General features: G+C 48.7%; 1 protein-coding gene across 5 annotated transcripts in view; it reads left to right on the plus strand.

Moving 5' to 3' along the window:
- The window catches only part of RHOBTB2 (Rho related BTB domain containing 2), a 36589-nt gene that overhangs the window by 11201 nt on the left and 6689 nt on the right, over positions 1-18699 (plus strand). For 3 of the 5 annotated variants that reach the window (XM_072979070.2, XM_078379668.1, XM_072979072.2), the window contains 5 exons: positions 11548-11749; positions 12723-12826; positions 13582-13767; positions 14716-15725; positions 18523-18641. In XM_072979070.2, the coding sequence (XP_072835171.1) occupies positions 11548-11749; positions 12723-12826; positions 13582-13767; positions 14716-15725; positions 18523-18641 (1621 nt within the window). Of the gene's footprint in view, positions 1-4685; positions 4816-10645; positions 10894-11547; positions 11750-12722; positions 12827-13581; positions 13768-14715; positions 15726-18522; positions 18642-18699 lie in introns of those variants that run through there. The other 2 variants (XM_072979073.2, XM_020780338.3) reach the window with 2 other exon arrangements.

The following is an 18699-nucleotide window of genomic DNA, read 5'->3' on the forward strand; positions in this document are numbered from 1 at the left end:
TGTGTGTGTGCAACCGGCCTTGCCAAGGTGGGAGCCAAAGTGCCGCGCCGGGAGCGCTGCTGACGCGGATTGACGCTGCATTACATCAGAGGCGGCCCTGGAAGCGGTTCAGAAGGGCCGCGGCCGGGCTTGATCCGAGCAGGAAGAGAAGCAGGAGCGTCTTGCTTTTGGTTCTGCCTGGCAGGGTGGAGAGAGAGGAGGGAGGGGAAAAGGGGAGAGGGAGGGGGAGATGAGTTGAGAGTAAGGTCAGTGTCGGGGGGGGGTGCGATCACATGATGGCGAGATGCGGGACCACAGCCGCCGGCCTCCGCTGCCAGGGAACTGGGGCCGTGGGGATCCGCCTTCCCCACCCTCATCCACCGGGCTTGAGATCTCCCTCTCTCCCGGCCTGTCCTCAGGCTGCAACGAAGGAGGGGTCGGCATCAAGGCGGGCCGGAATGGAAACGTTGGAAAGGGGCGTCGGGAAGCATGTCTGGAGCGAGATGCGGGTGGAGTTGTCTGGATATCTTGATGTCAAAGTACCCTCCAGAGGTTTAGGGGCTTCTGCTCCCAGACGCCACAGCTGACACTGCAAGAGTGATGGCTTATGACAGCTGGAGTCCCAAAGATCTGGAGGACCAAAGATGCCAAGCCCCCCCCCCTGGATTTCAGGGGCAAAAGAAACCAAGCAGGGGGAGGGCTGTGTTTCTGAGGAAAGTGCATGCAGCTAGTGCTGGCTTGCTTGGAACGTCCAGATTTCTGGGATTCAAGTTCCCATCATCCTTCACCATCAGTCATGCTAGCTTGGGTTGGTTAAGATGGAGGCCAAAACGGATCTGGAGGGCCAACATTTCTCTTGTTGCGGGGTTAAATGGAATAGAGCAGTTGGTGGGGATCGGTGGACTCCCCGTTGTCCTTGGGGTGCAGCTCCCATCATCCCTTGCCCATGTGAGTGTGCTGACCCAAACAGGTGAGACGCAGTCTGACCGCCTCTGGAGGGCCATACTTTCTCTGTTCCTTCTCCAGATGTTGACAGCTGTCAGTGGTGATAGGAATACTTATTCAAGCCTTTTTTAGCCTTTAGCCTTTCAACAGGCTAAGCCATACCGCAGTAGTACCTACAAGCGCTGGCTTCCCCTTTTTCAGAAGGTTCCTGGTTCAACGCCTTCCACCTCCAGTTAAAAAGGAAACGGTGGGTTGAGACCATTAAGTGCTACTGCCGGTGAAAGCTGACAGTGCCGCTCAAACAGGCCAGCATTTTAAAAGGCAGCCTTTAAAAGGTGTGTAAGCAGCAGGGCACAGCTGTCTGGTCAAGGTGCCTTGCTGGCAAAAATAATCCCCCCCCCCCGGAAGAATCATCTGTGCACTGGAGTTCTGAAAAAGGTAGCTATCCGTTGTCGTTTCAAATCTGACGTGTTGAACTATAGTGATTGATGGAGATAGAAAAACAGAACTTTCTCCTGGCAAAAGGATTTTATCCTGGCAACCTCTCTTGACACTCATTGTGCCCAAAACTTTTGCAAACAATCAAACAAACAAATAAATAAATAAATAAATAAATAAATTTTAAAAAGGCAATATAGCAGCTACCTTTTGTCAGTGCCCAGTGGAGCCATAGGTAAAAAAGGGCAGACAGAGAACATTTACCTCTGAAAAGATGGAAATCTTGAGACCGCAGGAAAATCAGCAGCGATGCCCCCTGTCCCAGATTTCTTTTTTTCCCCTTTTTTCCCTTCCCTTCCCTTTCTTTTCTTTTCCCTTCTTTTTCCCTTCCCTTTTCTTTTGGCAAGCATCACATTCTGTTCCTCCTTTTTGGGAGGTGGAGGTTCATGCCCCCATCTCAGGGCTCAATAGGTAGGAAAGGATGCCACCATTTCTAGTTATGGCTCTGCCAGTGAGATGAATAATGGTTCCCTGAGAACTCTGTGGGATGTCCATACATTGGAAGACAAGAAAGGCAGCCTATAAATAAAACAAATAATAAACTAGCTAACTATTGAATGGTGGGGTATCAGGAGTGGGCTAGTTACAAATAGGTGCCAGTTAAAAGTGGTGTGCAGATGATACCACGCTGATGGCAGAAAGTGAGGAGGAACTAAAGAACCTCTTAAAGAGGGTGAAAGAGGAGAGCGCAAAAAACGGCCTGAAGCTCAACATCAAAAAAACTAAGATCATGGCCACGGGTCCCATCCCCTCCTGGCAAATAGAAGGGAAAGATATGGAGGCAGTGAAAGATTTTACTTTCTTGGGCTCCATGATCACTGCAGATGGTGACAGCAGCCACGAAATTATAAAAGACGCCTGCTTCTTGGGAGGAAAGCGATGACAAACCTTGACAGCATCTTCAAAAGCAGAGACATCACCTTGCCGACAAAGGTCCGCATCGTCAAAGCTATGGTTTTTCCAGTAGCGATGTATGGAAGTGAGAGCTGGACCATAAAGAAGGCTGATCCCCGAAGAATTGATGCTTTTGAATTGTGGTGCTGGAGGAGGCTCTTGAGAGTCCCCTGGACTGCAGGGAGAACAAACCTATCCATTCTGAAGGAAATCAACCCTGAGTGCTCACTGGAAGGACAAATCCTGAAGCCGAGGGTCGAATACTTTAGCCATCTCATGAGAAGAGAAGACTCCCTGGAAAAGACCCTGATGTTGGGAAATTGTGAAGGCAAGAGGAGAAGGGGACAACAGAGGATGAGATGGTTGGACAGTGTCTCTGAAGCTACCAACATGACTTTGACCCAAAGGCAGTGGAAGACAGAAGGGCCTGGCGTGCTCTGGTCCATGGGGTCACAAAGAGTCAGACATGAGTTAACAACTAAACAACAACAACAACAACCAGTTAAAAAGGATGCAAGAAGCATTACAGCAGCAATGGGGGATCTATGGCTCTTGAGAGTTGGTTGAATGACAGCTGTTATCATGTCCCAATGTGGGCTGTGCTGGCTAAGACAACGGGGAGCTGCAATCCCACAACAGCTAGAAAGCCAGATGTTCCCCACCCTCGCTCCTGCCCTTCAATACAGGGCAGCCCAAGATGGGTTTTTTATCTTGAGCTGTCAAGCTATGGAATAAAAACCCTTAACGTGGGTGGCAGTCATAAGAAGAAGAAAGACAGACACAGGGAAATTTGGCGGTTTAAACATAAGGAAGTAAAAAAAAGAAAAGAAATGGAGACAGAGGAAAGTAGCTAATTAATTAATTAATTAATATATTTTCAGGAGCAAGAGATTTGTGGTGGTTATACAAGGCAGTGCACTCCACTAACTCCTTCTTCTGCTTTGAACCCAACTTTGGAGCTGTCCTGTCCTTGCAATACTTTATCATCTTCAGTTTGATTTATTTGCAGCCATGTCTAATAGTGCCTGAGGATTATTGTGGGGCCAACCAAAGTAACAGCATCTAGAAGATGCTTTAAGCAACCCTAAGCTTTCCAGCAAGTACCTGGATGACAAATGTAAAATTATAAATTTTATTTTAAAAATCCTTTCTCCCCCCCCCCTTCTTTACTAGACACCTCAAAGCACCACGAGCCCTCATGGAACAGATGCTCAAATCCTCCACAAATTCCCATCTTACATAACAGAGCTCTCTAAAATATAATCTGTTTTTTCTTCTTCTTCTTTAATAGAATGCTAGTGTGGATTATGTAACTGTGTGCACTTGTAAAGAGAGTTTGCCGGTATTTGGTTTTGCCCCTATTCCTCCCTGAGGGCAGACAAGTCGTTAGATCATCTTAGGCTCTGGACTTAGGCGCCTTCTGCTGCAGCGGGTGGGCGCTTCTGAGATGGGGGAGTGAATGGCTTCCCTTATCTCCAACACCCCCAGAGTGAACCCTCCGTGCAGCGTTTCGCGGGCCCTCGGTTGAGCGAGAGACCCCGGTTTGGTGCCCCAGAGTCCCAACCTGGGGGCATCTGACTCCTCTGCCTATAATATCGAGAGTGGGGTTAAAGGGGATGGGGGGAGAGGGAGACAGGTGGAGGGAGAGGGTCCTCGGGGTGCCCAAGTGGCGATGGAAAAGATGCCAAGGGAGAGGAGCGGAACACCTTGGGAGGCGAGGCGGGTGCCTAGGGGTTGTGGACGTTGCTGGAGAGTGTGAAGCACAGAGAAGGGAGCTCGTAGTAGGAGAGATTGCAACATCACCGCCGCGCCCATCATCATTTCCCCCCCCCCGGTCTCCGACGGAGGAAGGAGGCGGGGCAGTCCTCCTGGCCTCCTTGGCCAATAAACTGCGACTGGGGGGGGTAGGAGAGGAGGAGCTTGTCGTTGCTGGGCTCCTGGGTGGGCTTTTCTTCTCTCCCCCCCCTCCGTTTTCTTTTTTTGTGAATGAAAATAGGCGGTGGGGCGCGTCCGGTTGGTCGCCGTCTGCAGGTCTCGCCCGCCCCGCGCAGCAGCAGCAGCACCGCGAGTGGAGGGCTTGTGGTGGTGGTGGAGCGGGGGGGGGGGAGAGAGAGGAAAAAGCATCATCATCCGTGGCTGAGAACTGGGCGAGGGGCCAGAATTGTGGGGTTAGGAGCGAAGGAGGAGGAGGAGGAGGACCGCGGAGAGCGCGCGGAGTCTTCCTGGCGTTGGTTTCCCTACCGCCGCGTGCAGGGAGCGAGGTGAACGGGGCTCCGGCGAGGAAGATGCCGGTGAGGAGGAGAGCATGGCGAGCCGAGTCCCGCGACGAATCCCCGCTGGGGCCGGCACGGACTCCTAGGGCGCAATAGCAGTATCCGAGCAGCGGCCGAGGCGGCGCCAGAGTCGGTCCCGATCCGGGTGCCCGGGATCGCCCTCACCATGTCTCCCGGGCAGCGCTCGCTTCTTTCCCCGGCCAGTTGCCCCTTCAGATGTGTTGGTGTAAGTAGAAACCCATCATCTCTCCCTCTCTCTTCTCCCTCCCCCATTCCCCCCCCCAAAAAAAAATACATTCGGCCTCCGTCTGGTCCAGGAACTGGGGTTAAGAAAAGAGATCCAGGCTGGTGGTGGCAACCCTGTTCAGAGAAATAATGCAGATTGTTTGGGGAAGGGAAAAGATCGAGGCTTTCGTAAGTGAGCGCGCCCGTGCAGGCGCTGGGAGATCGCTAGTCCCTTTCTCTCCCCCTCTCCCCTCCCCTCCCTTCTCTGTTGCCTTCCTTCTCTCCAGCATCCCGTAGTGCTGGAACGGAAACATCTCCCTCCTAGGGAAAAAGAAATGCCACCCCCACCCCTTCTGTCTCTCTCCCTTTCCTCTCTCTCTCTCTCTCACATACACACATACAGAGAAAGAGAGAGAGAGACGGAAGCACGCACGTAGAACAGCTTTCCTGTATCCCCGAGTGTGTTTTATCTTTTGCCTCCGCGGGCATCTTATCTGGTCGCCCCTGCCAAAATGCAAACGAACTAAAGTAGTTAACGGTGCCCCCCGGGAGGTTTGCGCCGCTCGGCTGGGAGAAGCGAGCGAGCAGGGGCTGTCTTCCGCGCGCATTCCTCGGCCTGGTTGCATAAACCTTCTGCAGTTGTGCTTCTGCTCCGAGACGGTGCCGTCCTCTGCAGCTGGAGGGGCGCGTCGGCTCCCGAGACCTCGGGCGCTCCTTTGGAAAGAGAGGCGGGCGGGCGACCGACCGCCCGACCCGTGTGTGGCTGCGCGCCCCTCGGCGGTGCGCCCTCGCCCTGCCTTCTCCTGGACCAGCAGCTGCGCCTGCTGCTGTTGGGCTTTGCCTTTCCGATTGGCGTCATTTACTGTAATCATTTTGCAAAGAGGGTTTTGGCCTAAATCCGGAGGGTGCTTTGAACATGCCCCCTTTTCCTGGCCTCCTGCATGAGATGTGAGAAAGAACATCCTTCTCCCAGTAAAATACACCGTTGCCGTTTCTTGATTGTTGTTGCATTCTTTCTATTTTGGGATCGCCTCTATTTTGTTTCTGTAACGTGAGATTGACTGGTGGAAAAGGGGGGGGCATTTAGCCTCTCTGTTGCTAGGAAACAGAGTAGGCTCCCCAGGAGATTCTCCAGTTACCTTGGCAACTGGAGACGGCAGCTGTAGCTTGCGAAGGAACACGTTTCTTTCGTCTCTCTGAAGAGACAGGAGAGCAGATTCGGTGCCTGGAAACGGAGCAGGAACTGAGGATATGTTGTCCGTGGGACTGGATTGTGATGTGCTTTCAGTTCATACCGAGACATTATAAGGTTTTCAAGGCTTACGGCATTGGGTACTGTATTCGTGGAGCCTTAGAGTATGGTATATTCACGGTTACTAGCTTAAATGCGGTCTTTTAGTTTTTGTAAGCTGCCTTGGGTCCTTTTTAAGAAATAGGGGTTTCAATAAATCAGTCAATAAATTCAAGGAATGGTTGTTGTGGGTTTTTCAGGCTTCTTGGCCATGTTCTGAAAAACCCACAACAACCATTAGATCCCTGCCGTGAAAGCCTTCGCGAATACAAATTCAAGGAATGATTTAGCGCTGCTTTTGCTGCTGCTAGCACCCCATCCCCACCCCATTTCGGTGGGCTGCTCTGTCGGAGCAAGGATTTGAACCCAGGTCTCTTGAGTTCCATTCTATCCACTCTACCACACTCTCCTCTGGTATAGTAAGGGAGGAGAAATGGACAGAGAGAGGCATATGACAGAACTGGGAGAGGAAGAATAATCAGGAGCAGTCCAAAGACTGCAGCCAGATAAGAGAGGGCTGGCAAAAAGAGAGAAAGAGATAAGGCCAGGGAGGGTGCAGGAGGGGCTGGACCATCTGCCTGTGGTGATTGCAGAGCCGAAGAGCAGGTCCTAAATAACATGTCACATCACGAATTGCGGGCACTCGGACAAAAGAGACACAGAAATAGATACCGAAGAGCAATGGGCTGGAAGAATTACGAGTCTGGTTATCCTTCTTTACTGATGGTAGGATCTCAGAAGAGTGTTTTTGTATGCATGTCAGGCTCGGGAGATTGAAACAAATTGCAAGGAAAGGCTGTGCAATGGACAGTTGGACAGAGACGCAAGCGGGAAGCGAGGGGAGAAGCCGGGTTGGCAATCGCTGGTGCAAGGATTCGATTGCACCCTTGTGAAATGTCACATGGATGCTGGTTCGCTGACGGCCTCCACAGCTGCCGCTGGAGTTTCACATGGCACATGCCTTCCCTTTGCTTTCATTCCTCTCCACCTCTCCACGTGCCTTGTGCATTCCTTTCCTCCAGCGCTGAGACTTGCTCCCAGTGGGAGTGAGGCTGTTTGTTGTTGTTGTTTTAAAAACCCTTGCACAGGACGCTCCCATTTCTTAAAGGAAGAATTCAATCTTTTTGCTTGGGCAAAAGGCGTTTCAGGTTTGGGAACAATATCTGTGCTAAGAAAGAAGCTGTGGAGCCAAAATGCTTCAAGGGAAAGGTTAAGCATATGGCAAAACGAACCATTTCCCCATTCCATAATGTTCGCAAGCTGCTCAGGTGTGCAACACACGATCTGTCCTAGTGCTCTCCCTGAAGTCTCAACTGTGATCCATTTTGGTACTATATCTGTCACTGAAAACTCTCAGGACTCATACCTAAAAATCAGTAGTCATTCCTCCATGGTTGTTTGGGGATAAACTGGCCCTCTTGCCTGCCCTTCTTCTTTCTTTCCCTCTTTTCCTTTTGGCAATGCAGCATATTAGGAACTCCAGGAGGAGAAAGACTCTCCACATGCTCACAGTGTCTCTGTTTTTCCTGCCAAGCCTGTCTCAAACGTCCACATTTATATTACAAGTACAATTTTGCTGCTGCTTCAGCTGGCATCTAGATCTCTTTCTTGGGCAGATGAATGGTTTTCTATGTTCCTCTTAGCTTTTAATACCTCATGGGCTGAGAAATTGATTGCAATGCTATTTAGCTGCCTTTCTTATCCTGTTTGCAATTTGCTGCAGTAGTCATCAGTAATGATAGCTTCATCAGAAGGCACCTTCTTTGCCAGGCGTAATTTATTCTCTTTTAGAGAGATCCCGTTTTCCCAACACTCAAATCACATTATTTTTTTTATGGGAACAGTGTGATACTTTCTCCAAGTAGCCTACACACTGTGGTTCAGGTTGCGATCTGAGATCCAGTTCTGTGAGTAGCAAAGGCACTTATTGACCCCAGCTTGTGGCATTATTGAACAGAAGTGACAAGAAGACCCTCATCTTGATCTGCTCCAGAAGTTGGAGAGGCAGAGAAAGACTCCACACTTTGGACAGAGAGCCCTTAAACATACCTCCCCAACTCCCTAAATCACATCATCCAGCATTGCCCTTTATAGGACCATTAAATCGAGTGTGTGCCTGACACTAGAGTGTAGATAACAGCTATATTATTATTATTTCCCCTGGTTTAAACTCACTGTGCCTATCTGCACAAAACTTGAGGAGATCAAAGAGCTGCCCGCTTACCACACCCTTTCCCCACCTTAGTCAGAGTCCAAGCTTAAAGCAGGAAAAAAAACTCTTTTGCAAACTGAACTGTACTTATTGGGCTTTTTCTATGATCAAGGTGGCGTTAGTTCTGCTGGTGGTTTCCTCTCACAAGAGTATTCCAAGGCCTTGAAGTTTTCCTGGCCTGCAGTGTATCGTTTGTGTAACCGATGTATATATAAAAAGCAGAGAGAGGTGAACGGCAGCCTATTTCTTCTCTGTACACATCTCTGTGGTACTGTATATAGAAAGATAACCATTGCAATTCCTTGATCAGGAGCTTCTCCTTAAAGAAAAGGTGTCACGGAGACACATTTTTATGGCCTGAATGGAAAAGCCTTCCCCACTTTGCTTCTTATGAGGTGGATGCAACATCTGGCATAGACACACTACCACGGCACTATCAAGTCAAAGTCTTTCCAAGTGCTTTTAGTTATGAGGCACATTCGTGAAGACTTCCAAGGATCCCTTTGCAGGATCTGGTTCTCAGGAAAAGCTACTGGATGGCACTGCAGTAAAACCTAAGGTAGCTCCTCTGATTTACAAGGGCTGAATAATCTGAGCCCTCCAGAAGCCTGCCACGTTAGGTGCTTTTAAAATGCCTCGGGTGAAAACGGAAACTGAGGAATGCTCTGGGTGTGCTCTCTGTGCAGGAGGGGAGTTTTGTGTCCTGCTTAGATGTTGTTTTAGTGCTGCTTCCATTCTTCGGACTGGTGCTGCCTAAAGCCTGTGGAAGTTGCAAAGCCATACCTGGACTAAGACACCTGAATCTTTCTTGGTTTAACCTTTCCCTAAAGAGTTTTTAAAATACGACCATGATTTTAATTTAGTTTTATTTTTGTTTGTTGGCATTAATACTAATTAACCCATATGCAGCTTATTTTTCTGCCACCAGACTGACATACTACATTACAGACACCAGTTCTCTCTTCTCTGCTCTCCTTAGTGCTTTTAAACCTCTGGAGTGTATGCCTGGCATCATGTTCTGCCAGGGTCTCCCTCTCTAGTGACCGTAAGCCAAAGCCTAGAAGGCCAAACTTTCTGGACTACAGGTCCCAGAATCCTCTGCCAGCTTGGCCACTCTAGTCTCAAAAATTAGCTTTTCCAAGCTGTGCTATGAACAGGGACACTTCTAATCCCTATTTCTGTGTTGGGGTTTCCATCTCAATAAGAACGTTCAATATCTGGCTGGTGGCCCTCCTTGCAACAGTTATTGAGTCTTTAAGTTGCCGTATGAATGGATCTCCGTGTTTTTGTGCCCAGTTGGGACACCCTCTGCTGTCGTCTTTCTCACCAAAGGAAACAAGGGCCAGCGCTTGGTCAAGCTTCTGATGTGTGCAAAGTCGAACCGTCACAGCAACACAGGATCACACCCCTTGCCTAAGTGATGCCACGGGACGTGGGTCTGATCTGGATGAAGAAAAATCCACCCTCCACTTGCTCTATGGCCATGATTGTGCATGAGGTGTGATCCTGTGTCACTGTGCTGGCCCGAGTCTCCACTCCAAGGCAGCTGTATAAGCTACCAGCTTAAGGGGGGCTTGTTTGTACCGTTTAACAAATCCTGCGAGAGAGAGTCTGTCTTGCACTCTGTTGCCTTCATGCAGCATTTTAGGTTATCTGGAAGCACGAGGGGCTGAGATACCCAAAATGCCAGCTCTTCTAGTTCCAATGGGAACTGCTCCCCAGTTACCTTCCTTTTGCTCCAATGGATGCTTCTGTGAAGTCTGTGTGTTCCATGGGTGCGCGCGTGGATTCCTGCGTGCATTCCTGCATCTGTGGCATGAGTATGAAGGAGGGTGTGGGAAAGGGGGAGGGAAGCAAGCTGGGCTGTGGAAGAAGGAGGAAGGAAGGAGTCAGGGGGAGGATAGTGGGGGTGGAGGTGGTAAAGAGGGAGGCAGGGAGGGGACAAAGTCCATAATCAGTCAAGTGGATCTGGAAGCTTCTATAGCCAAGGCTGGAAAGGGAGGAATGGGAAAGTGGTGGTGGTGAGGATCTCACATGAACAAGCATGAGAGACAAAAAAGGGGGGAGGAGGCTAGAACGGAATCGGCAGGGCGAGTCTCTTATCAGAAGCCGTGCTGGTGCACGCGCTGGAAGAGCTTATTAAATTTTAAAGGGATGCTGCCTGGCATGTGTGCCGGGCAGGGGTGGGGAGCTGGCAGGGTGCCCAGCCCCTCGCCAGGGCTCTTGTTTTCATTCTTCGGTGCCTTCAGCAGCATGGCCGGGACCCGCGTGGAGGACGGCTGCTGCCCGAGCGGGCTGCGGACGAGGAGGTCCGCAAGCCAGGGGTCCTTTTTTCTTTTTCTTTGAAATGGGACGAGTCCAGGAGTTATCCTAGGGAGGAACTTGAGGCAACGTTTCTAGCAAGAGGCTGTGTGTGTGTTTGTGTGTAGAGAGAGAGAAAGAGAGAGAGAGAGAAATATTATTCTGGGTGTGTTTCGAAGGCAGGTAGATCTATTCAAGTGAAAAGTGTCCACAGCGGAGCAGCCTGGACGTGGACCGTGTGGGAAGGGAATGCCACTGAATCAGGCTCTCGAAAGGTGAGTCTGGGAGGGACAGAGAGGACGGGTCAGGCCAGAGGCTTCCTTCCTCTCTGTATCAGGCACTTGGTCATCATCCCTTCTCTGCAAAATTGCCAGAATGGGTGTTTGCTTCTTTGGGGCCCTCCTGGCTTTGGGGGCATCAGGACTTGGATCCTGCTGCAAGTACAATTGGAGGAGAACCCCTTGGAGGGCTTGCATCTCAGGCCGTGGGTGGGATCGTGTCGCCTGCAGCCTCAGTTCCTCCCCTTTCCCTCTCTGGAAACCAGTGGCTCTCGGCTGGTTGGACTTTGCCGCGTTCCAGGGCACCCACGGCCACTCCGTCGTTGTTAGGGGTGTGGAAAAGTTGATTTCTAGGAGCGGCCAGTTTATTCCAAAGCAGGCAGAAGGCAGAGTTACAGCGAACCCCTTGTGACAGGACGTGAAACCCCCAAGCCGTTGGGACTACTTCTGTGCAGTGTTCACTGTGTGATGGAGATGCCTCCCGTTGTGTGCTGTTCTTGGGAGATAGTCTTCCCTGGCGCCCAACTTCAAGGTTCTCCTTGAACGAGACCACGGGACAACCAGCCCGGGAAGGAACCTCAGACAAACCAGCAGAGTATACCCATGCCTGACACTCTTTTTCTCCATTTCTACCCTTCTTTCTCACTTTAGGTCCCAATTAATGGATTCTGACATGGATTATGAAAGGCCAAACGTAGAAACTATCAAGTGCGTCGTGGTTGGGGACAACGCGGTGGGCAAAACCAGGCTCATTTGTGCCCGCGCATGCAATGCCACGCTGACCCAGTACCAGCTTCTGGCCACCCACGTGCCCACGGTCTGGGCCATCGATCAGTACCGTGTTTGCCAGGAGGTAAGTGGTGTCTTTCATCAGGAACCCACCAAATGCCTTCAGGTTGGGGGGGGGGGAAGGAATCTCTTCCTTTGGAGTGGATTGGCTTCAGGTGATCCCAGATCAATTTCTGAAATTACAGAGAATCAAATTCGCAGATCCGGGGCAGATCTGCATCGTTGCGATGTTTTGGGCAGGGGTGGGTGGGAAGAGAGCAATACAGTGGTGCCTCACTTAATGAGCGCCCCATTTAATGATGAATCTGCATAGCGATGAGGTTTCTGCAATCGCAAAAGCGATCGCATTGCAATGTTTTAGATGGCCAAAAAATGGGCTGCAGAAAAAAATACAGAAAAAGATTGCTAGTCTTTAGGTGTTGCGGTATTGTCTGTTGTTTAAACACATACACAACATACACACACAGAGAGAGTTAATGTTGTTTCTAAAAAAGAATTAGTAACCTAGCGGATATAACGTCAGTTCGATTGGAGACTTGCAAAATTGTACATTTTTGTTCAGAAGACTACGCCTGAGAAGCATGCATGCATATATAATACGTGGAAATGCAAAAGCTCTTTCTTGCATGTTAAATTTAGTATGCCAGCAGTCTGCAGGGGTGCTTGTTTCTTCACACATACATCTCCTAAAAACAATGTAAGGGACGTACATACAACTGGCTTATTGCCAGGTAAGCAAGGATAGGGCTGCAGCTTTATTGTGACTCATTCCACATATTTCTCCCTAATCATACATTTTAGTTCAAATAGTTCTGGATCTCAGAAAATGCTTTTTGAGATGCTAGACACAGTCAGTTTAGTTGGTTGGAAACTTTTCTAGGGGGAAAGAAATCAGGAAGAAGGCACTGGATGGAAAACTAGCATCACTGACTATCAGAGATGAAAAGCTTCTGGAAATACATAGCATGAGCTTTCTCCACCTAACTTCCCTTTTATGTAGGAAGCAGACCTGATATTTAATTTTTCCTTTGTCTCAGGTATTGGAGCGCTCCCGAGATGTAGTAGATGATGTTAGTGTTTCCTTGCGACTCTGGGATACATTTGGGGACCATCACAAAGACCGGCGCTTTGCTTATGGAAGGTGAGTACTGATTGCCAGGTGCAGCATCATTTACCTGGCCTTCAGGTGTACCTAGCATGAACTGATAAAAGTACTTCGCATAGCTAAGTTGTGGAATTCACTACCACCAAAGGTAACGATGGCTGCCAACTGGGACAGCTTTTAAAGGATACTAGATAAATTCATGGAGGATAAAGCTATCAATGGCCACTAATCACAAAGGCTAGGTGTCACCTCCATGGCTACCTGTTTCCTCCAGGCCCAGAGGCAACATGTTGGGGAACACGAGCAGAAAGTTGCTACTGTGTTCATGTCCTGCTAACAGGCAGTTTTAACCTTATTCCAATATTTCCCTCCCCCGTGTTTATCCCTCTTTGCTTTTTTATTTGTTTCCATGTAAACTAACGCCCTCCTTTCACATGGAAACAAGCAAAGTCCTCTACTTGGGAAGCAATGGGATGGAAAGGGGCAGAAATTTGCTTACATCCCAGTAGACTGGACTGAAAAGTATGTATTGTATAACAAAAGTCATTTTGGTAATCATTGTAGGAATGCTAACCTAACACTAGGACGGAGGGGGACAAATATGTGCAAAGGCACTGCTAGATTTGCTCCAACACTTTGGCAAAGATTGGGGGAGGGGGGGATTGCATTTGGAGGGCCCACGTGTCATCAAACAGGCTGCATCCTTTCTCTCTTGGTTGCCGATTCCTATAAAAAGAGGATGTGCTAAGTGCCGACATTGCGACTAAATCCTGCCTCCCTTCTCTCCCCAGATCTGACGTTGTAGTATTATGCTTCTCCATTGCTAACCCCAACTCCCTACACCATGTGAAGACCATGTGGTACCCTGAGATCAAGCACTTCTGCCCCCGAGCACCCGTCATCCTCGTCGGCTGCCAGCTTGACCTTCGCTATGCTGACCTGGAGGCGGTAAATCGAGCAAGGCGACCCTTAGCGAGGTAAGAAGAGAGTGCACGGAGGGCTTGGGCAAGCGGGAGAAGCTAGATTGTGGATGGCCAGGACGTGTTGAAGGCGTCACATGACAAACAGGTGACCTTTTCTGAGCAGAATTGGTGGAGTCCTGTGCTTTGGCGATGCACAGGATTAGATTTGCTTTCCTGCCTACCTCCATACCGCACTGCTTGCCGGCTTCGTTTCCTGGCTCTATAGATGAGAGAGATAAAAAAGAAAGGTTGGGAGGTATGGACTTTGGTATGGATTGACGTGTGGCACATGTGGGAGAGAGGCTGGTTGCAGTTAGTCAAGCAAAACAAGGTAGATTGGAGTGCACCTCTCATGCACGCAGGTGACAGCCAATATGGGCTGGAAGAAGGCAAGGTGCAGAACCTCTGCCTTTCCTCGGACCCTAACATCTGCAGCGATTAGCGATTTCCCTTTTGACTGACTGAGTGTGTGTAACGTATTGTTGACAAATTGCAGACTGCAACAGCTTTCTCACAGTTCTCTCCGTAAACGTAGATCTGCCTTTTGCTCTCCCACCACCCCTTGACCCGCACAGTCAGAAGAGTCGTATCACTTACCAAATTGTGCCACACAACGCTGTACCTGATTTTGGAAAAAGTAATATTTCATATACTTCTAGTTTGATTCTAGTGCCCAGCAGAAAGCTTCCTAACTGTTCTAAGCTGTGTAACTAAGAATAAAGAGAGGAGGGGAAAAAAAAACAAAGAACAGAAGGAGAGAAAGAGGTGACAGAAACACAGGCAGGCATAGGTAGAGCCCCTTAATGGAATGCAATATGCCCAGAGGCCAACGTCATCTTTGTCATTATGAATTGCTGTTGTTTTAGCCATTTAGGCCAACCTACCTTCATCTCTCCTTTTGGATATCAATCACTGAGACAAAGTCAAGTTTTATTTCCCCCCTCCTTTTTGTCCCCCTTCCAGACCAATCAAATCCAATGAAATTCTGCCCCCAGAAAAGGGCCGAGAGGTGGCCAAGGAGCTGGGGATCCCCTATTATGAGACCAGCGTCGTTGCTCAGTTTGGGATCAAGGACGTCTTCGACAACGCCATCCGAGCTGCCCTCATTTCCCGCCGGCATCTCCAGTTCTGGAAGTCCCACCTACGGAACGTCCAGAGACCACTGCTCCAGGCCCCTTTCCTGCCCCCCAAGCCACCTCCTCCCATCATCCTTGTTCCTGACCCTCCGTCCAACAACGAAGAACACCCAGCTCATCTGCTGGAGGACCCCTTGTGTGCAGATGTCATCCTGGTGCTGCAAGAGAGAGTCAAAATCTATGCACACAAGGTCTACCTCTCCACTTCCTCCTCCAAGTTCTACGACTTGTTTTTGATGGACCTGAGCAAGGAAGACCAGCAGGAGACAACCGAAAGTGGCATCGGAGCCAGTGTGCCGGAGCGAACCCTCTACCAGGAACGGCACCACCATGGACGGGAATTCCTCTTGAGAGCCGCGAGCTTTGATATCTGCGAGAGTGCCGAGGAAGCTGGCTCGGCCCAGCAAAAACCGTGCCTTAGAGCCTCCACCAGCGATGGGATATTGCGGGGCAACAACTACAGGGAACGCGGGCTAAAGAGGGGGAAGATGCTCTCCTCTTGGAGCCGTGCCTTTGTCAGCATCCAGGAGGAGATGGCGGATGATCCTGTGACCTACAAACCCCGACCGATGGTGGTGGTGAAGATGGATCCTTCCATCCAGCTGGGGCCCTTTCGGGCTGTGCTCAAATATCTGTACACAGGGGAACTGGATGAGAATGAGAGGGACCTCATGCATATTGCCCATATTGCTGAGCTACTGGAAGTCTTCGATCTCAGGATGATGGTGGCCAACATCCTGAACAATGAGGCTTTCATGAACCAGGAGATCACCAAAGCCTTCCACGTCAGGAGAACCAACCGAGTTAAGGAGTGTCTAGCCAAGGGAACATTTTCCGGTATGTTGTCATTTGTTTTCTAGGAAGTCAGTGGGGCCAGGGAGAGGGGGAGTTCTATAGCCCAAGGCAGGTGGAATGACTTAGTAGAAGCTGACATGGACCTGGCATTTTAATGCTTTCTAACTCAAACAAATGACCTCTTTGTGTTGAGCAGCGTTTCGGAAAGAAGACTGCACTAAATCGCACTCCCAAAATCTGCTAGTCTTCTGTAAGACTTCTCACCAGAATTTTAAATCTAAATATATATTTCAAAATAGCAGGGAAATGGCTATACTGAACCTTTTTATCTGATACAATATGGTATTACATAAACAGGTGTGCCTGTAATTATATATGCAATGGTATATAATTATTATGACATAATACAATACAATGCTATGTACATTATCAGCAGAGGTAGTCAAGGCAGCTAAAATCTGTACCTAGCTGCTACCTTTATAGTTGTTATGTGCCATGAAGCCACTCCCAGCATATGACAACCATTTGAATTAATGACCTCTGAAAGGTCCCACCATTGACAGCCTTGCTCATGTCTTGCAAACTAGAGGCTGTGGTTTTGTTGACTGAGTCAATTCCATGTCATGTTGTGTCTTCCTCTTTTCCTGTTGCTTTCTGCTTTTCCTAGCACTATTGTCTTTTCCAGTGACTCTTCTCTTATCATGATATGTCCAAGGCATGAAAGCCTCTGTTTAGTCAGTTTAGCTTCTAGTATGAGTTGAAGCTTCATTTGATCTAAAGCCCACTTCTGGGGGTGCACAGAATCACTGAAGTTTTTCTCCAACACATCATTTCAGAGGAATGGATTTCTCCTCTTCCAGTCCCGTTTTTCATTATCCAGCTTTCATATCCATACATAGTAATTGAGAACATTGTGCTTTGGACGAACTTGGCCTTGGCCCCCAGCGAAACATCCTTACAATTAAGGATCTTTTCTAATTCTTTCACAGCAGACCTTCTGTGTCTCAGTCTTCTTGATTTATTGCTTGCATTCTCCATTTGGGATTCATAATAGAAACAAAGAATAGAAGATTATTAACACTTTCTTCATTCTCAACACTGAAGTTATGTAATTCTTCTATAATCGCTATTTTTGCCTTCTGTTTTCGCTACCTTTATTAGTCCAAAAAAGAAAGGCACAAAAAAGACAGCAACTAAAACATGCTCAAGGCTGTTTGGTAATATGCATTGGGTGGTGGTTGTTTTTAATTGAGAAGCATTCAAGCAGACACACACTCTCTCACACACATACAGAGCCAGAGGTAGCACAGTGCAAGAAGGGTTTTGCTACTCAGATCTTTGTCGCCTATACTTTATACTGCATAGCCCTCTTCTGAAGGAGCTTGGGGGACTGCCTTTGCCACCAGATGGCTTGTCTGTTCCATTACTCAAGGCATCTTGACGATTCTTGTGCAGCAGCCAGTTTAAGTTTTAGTGCTAAATTGCTCTTCGCCAATCTCAGAAGTCCAGAAAAATCTGTTGCTGCATTTCTTGTTCCTGCTCTGCCCTTTAAGGAGCAGGGATCTTCTACAGCAATTGTTTTTTAAAACCCTGAGTGGCATTTATTGCTGCTGCTACTAGAAGCAGTCCATGGGGTCACAAAGACACGACTAAACAACAACAATTAGAGGCAGTAGATGCCGGATTTAAGAAAAATGTAACTGAAGCTGCCTTGTTTCCACTTGTCTTAAACTGTTCCGAATTTTTTTGGCTACTTCTTTCTGGCCTTGTGCTCTGTCTGGTTCCAAATTACTGGAGTGCTCCCAGGTGACTCCGTTGCTTTTAAAATGGCAGGCGCTTGTAGGTACATTTACAGCACAGCCCTATAGGAATAAGTCCTTTTTATTGGATGGGGCTTACTGTCTCCAACAAGTGGGTTTAGGACTGCAAGCTTTAGAGGTCCGGTTTTGCTTTAGCTCAAAATGCTGGCCTCATGCATTGCAGATTATTGTTGCATTAAATATTATATCAGTGTATGCCGTGGTAATTTGCAGCCTACGATCCACTTGACTAGGCTTGCTTCAGTTTTTGTAAAGCCCTTATAAGACGGGTCGTCAGAGTGTGGCTCATCAAATGTGGCTGGACTGTGACTCCTGACATTTCTAACCATGGGTAGGCTGTGTAAGGCTGATGGGAGCTGTGGTCTAACAGCATCTGGAGGGCTCTGTTTTGCCCAGCTGTGCTTTATCAGATCAGTTTCCGAGAGGAAGCCTTTTGCCAGCTGTAGGGCTACAGAAATCCAGTAATGCACACTTGGTGATGGATTTACACATACACAAAAAGAAAAACCCCACATTTGAGGTACTAAAATCACCGTATTGTACTTTTTAGATGCTTCCCCTTTCAGTATAGGAAAATAGTCACATGAAAAGTGAACTCTTTTGCAGATTAGAGCCCTTAATCATTCATTTATTCCAGAAATGGGGGTTCGAAGAGTTACGTTTTTGAACTAAAACTTCCAGGAGGGTCCCAGCCAGCGTGGCTACTGGCTACTGGCCCTGAGTGGGGAATTCTGGGAACTGTGGTTCAAATGGCGTGTCCAAGTTCATCCTTGTGCCCTCCAAGTAATTTGGACTGCAGCTTCCCACAATCTCGTATCATTTGACGCGCTGGCCAGCATAATGGTGGCTACTGTCTCAAACACTTCAAGGGGGACGGGTTGACAGGACAGCTGGTGTAGGTAGTCTGAGCTTGGTGTCTGTGATGACTTGGTAAAAAAGGGAGCTCCCTCTTGATAGTAAAGCTCGCTCCATGAAGACCTCAACATGCACTAACCCACCTTTTGCCTCTTCTCTGACAGATGTCACCTTTATGCTGGACGACGGTGCTATCAGTGCCCACAAACCCTTGCTAATCTCCAGCTGTGACTGGATGGCAGCCATGTTTGGAGGTCCATTTGTTGAGAGCTCAACTCGAGAGGTGAGGAAATGAGAAACACAGCCCTAAAGAGTCATTTTTCCTTCTTCTGGATTTCGTC

This window comes from Pogona vitticeps, chromosome 8 (assembly GCF_051106095.1).
Source record: "Pogona vitticeps strain Pit_001003342236 chromosome 8, PviZW2.1, whole genome shotgun sequence".
Classification (NCBI taxonomy): domain Eukaryota; kingdom Metazoa; phylum Chordata; class Lepidosauria; order Squamata; family Agamidae; genus Pogona; species Pogona vitticeps.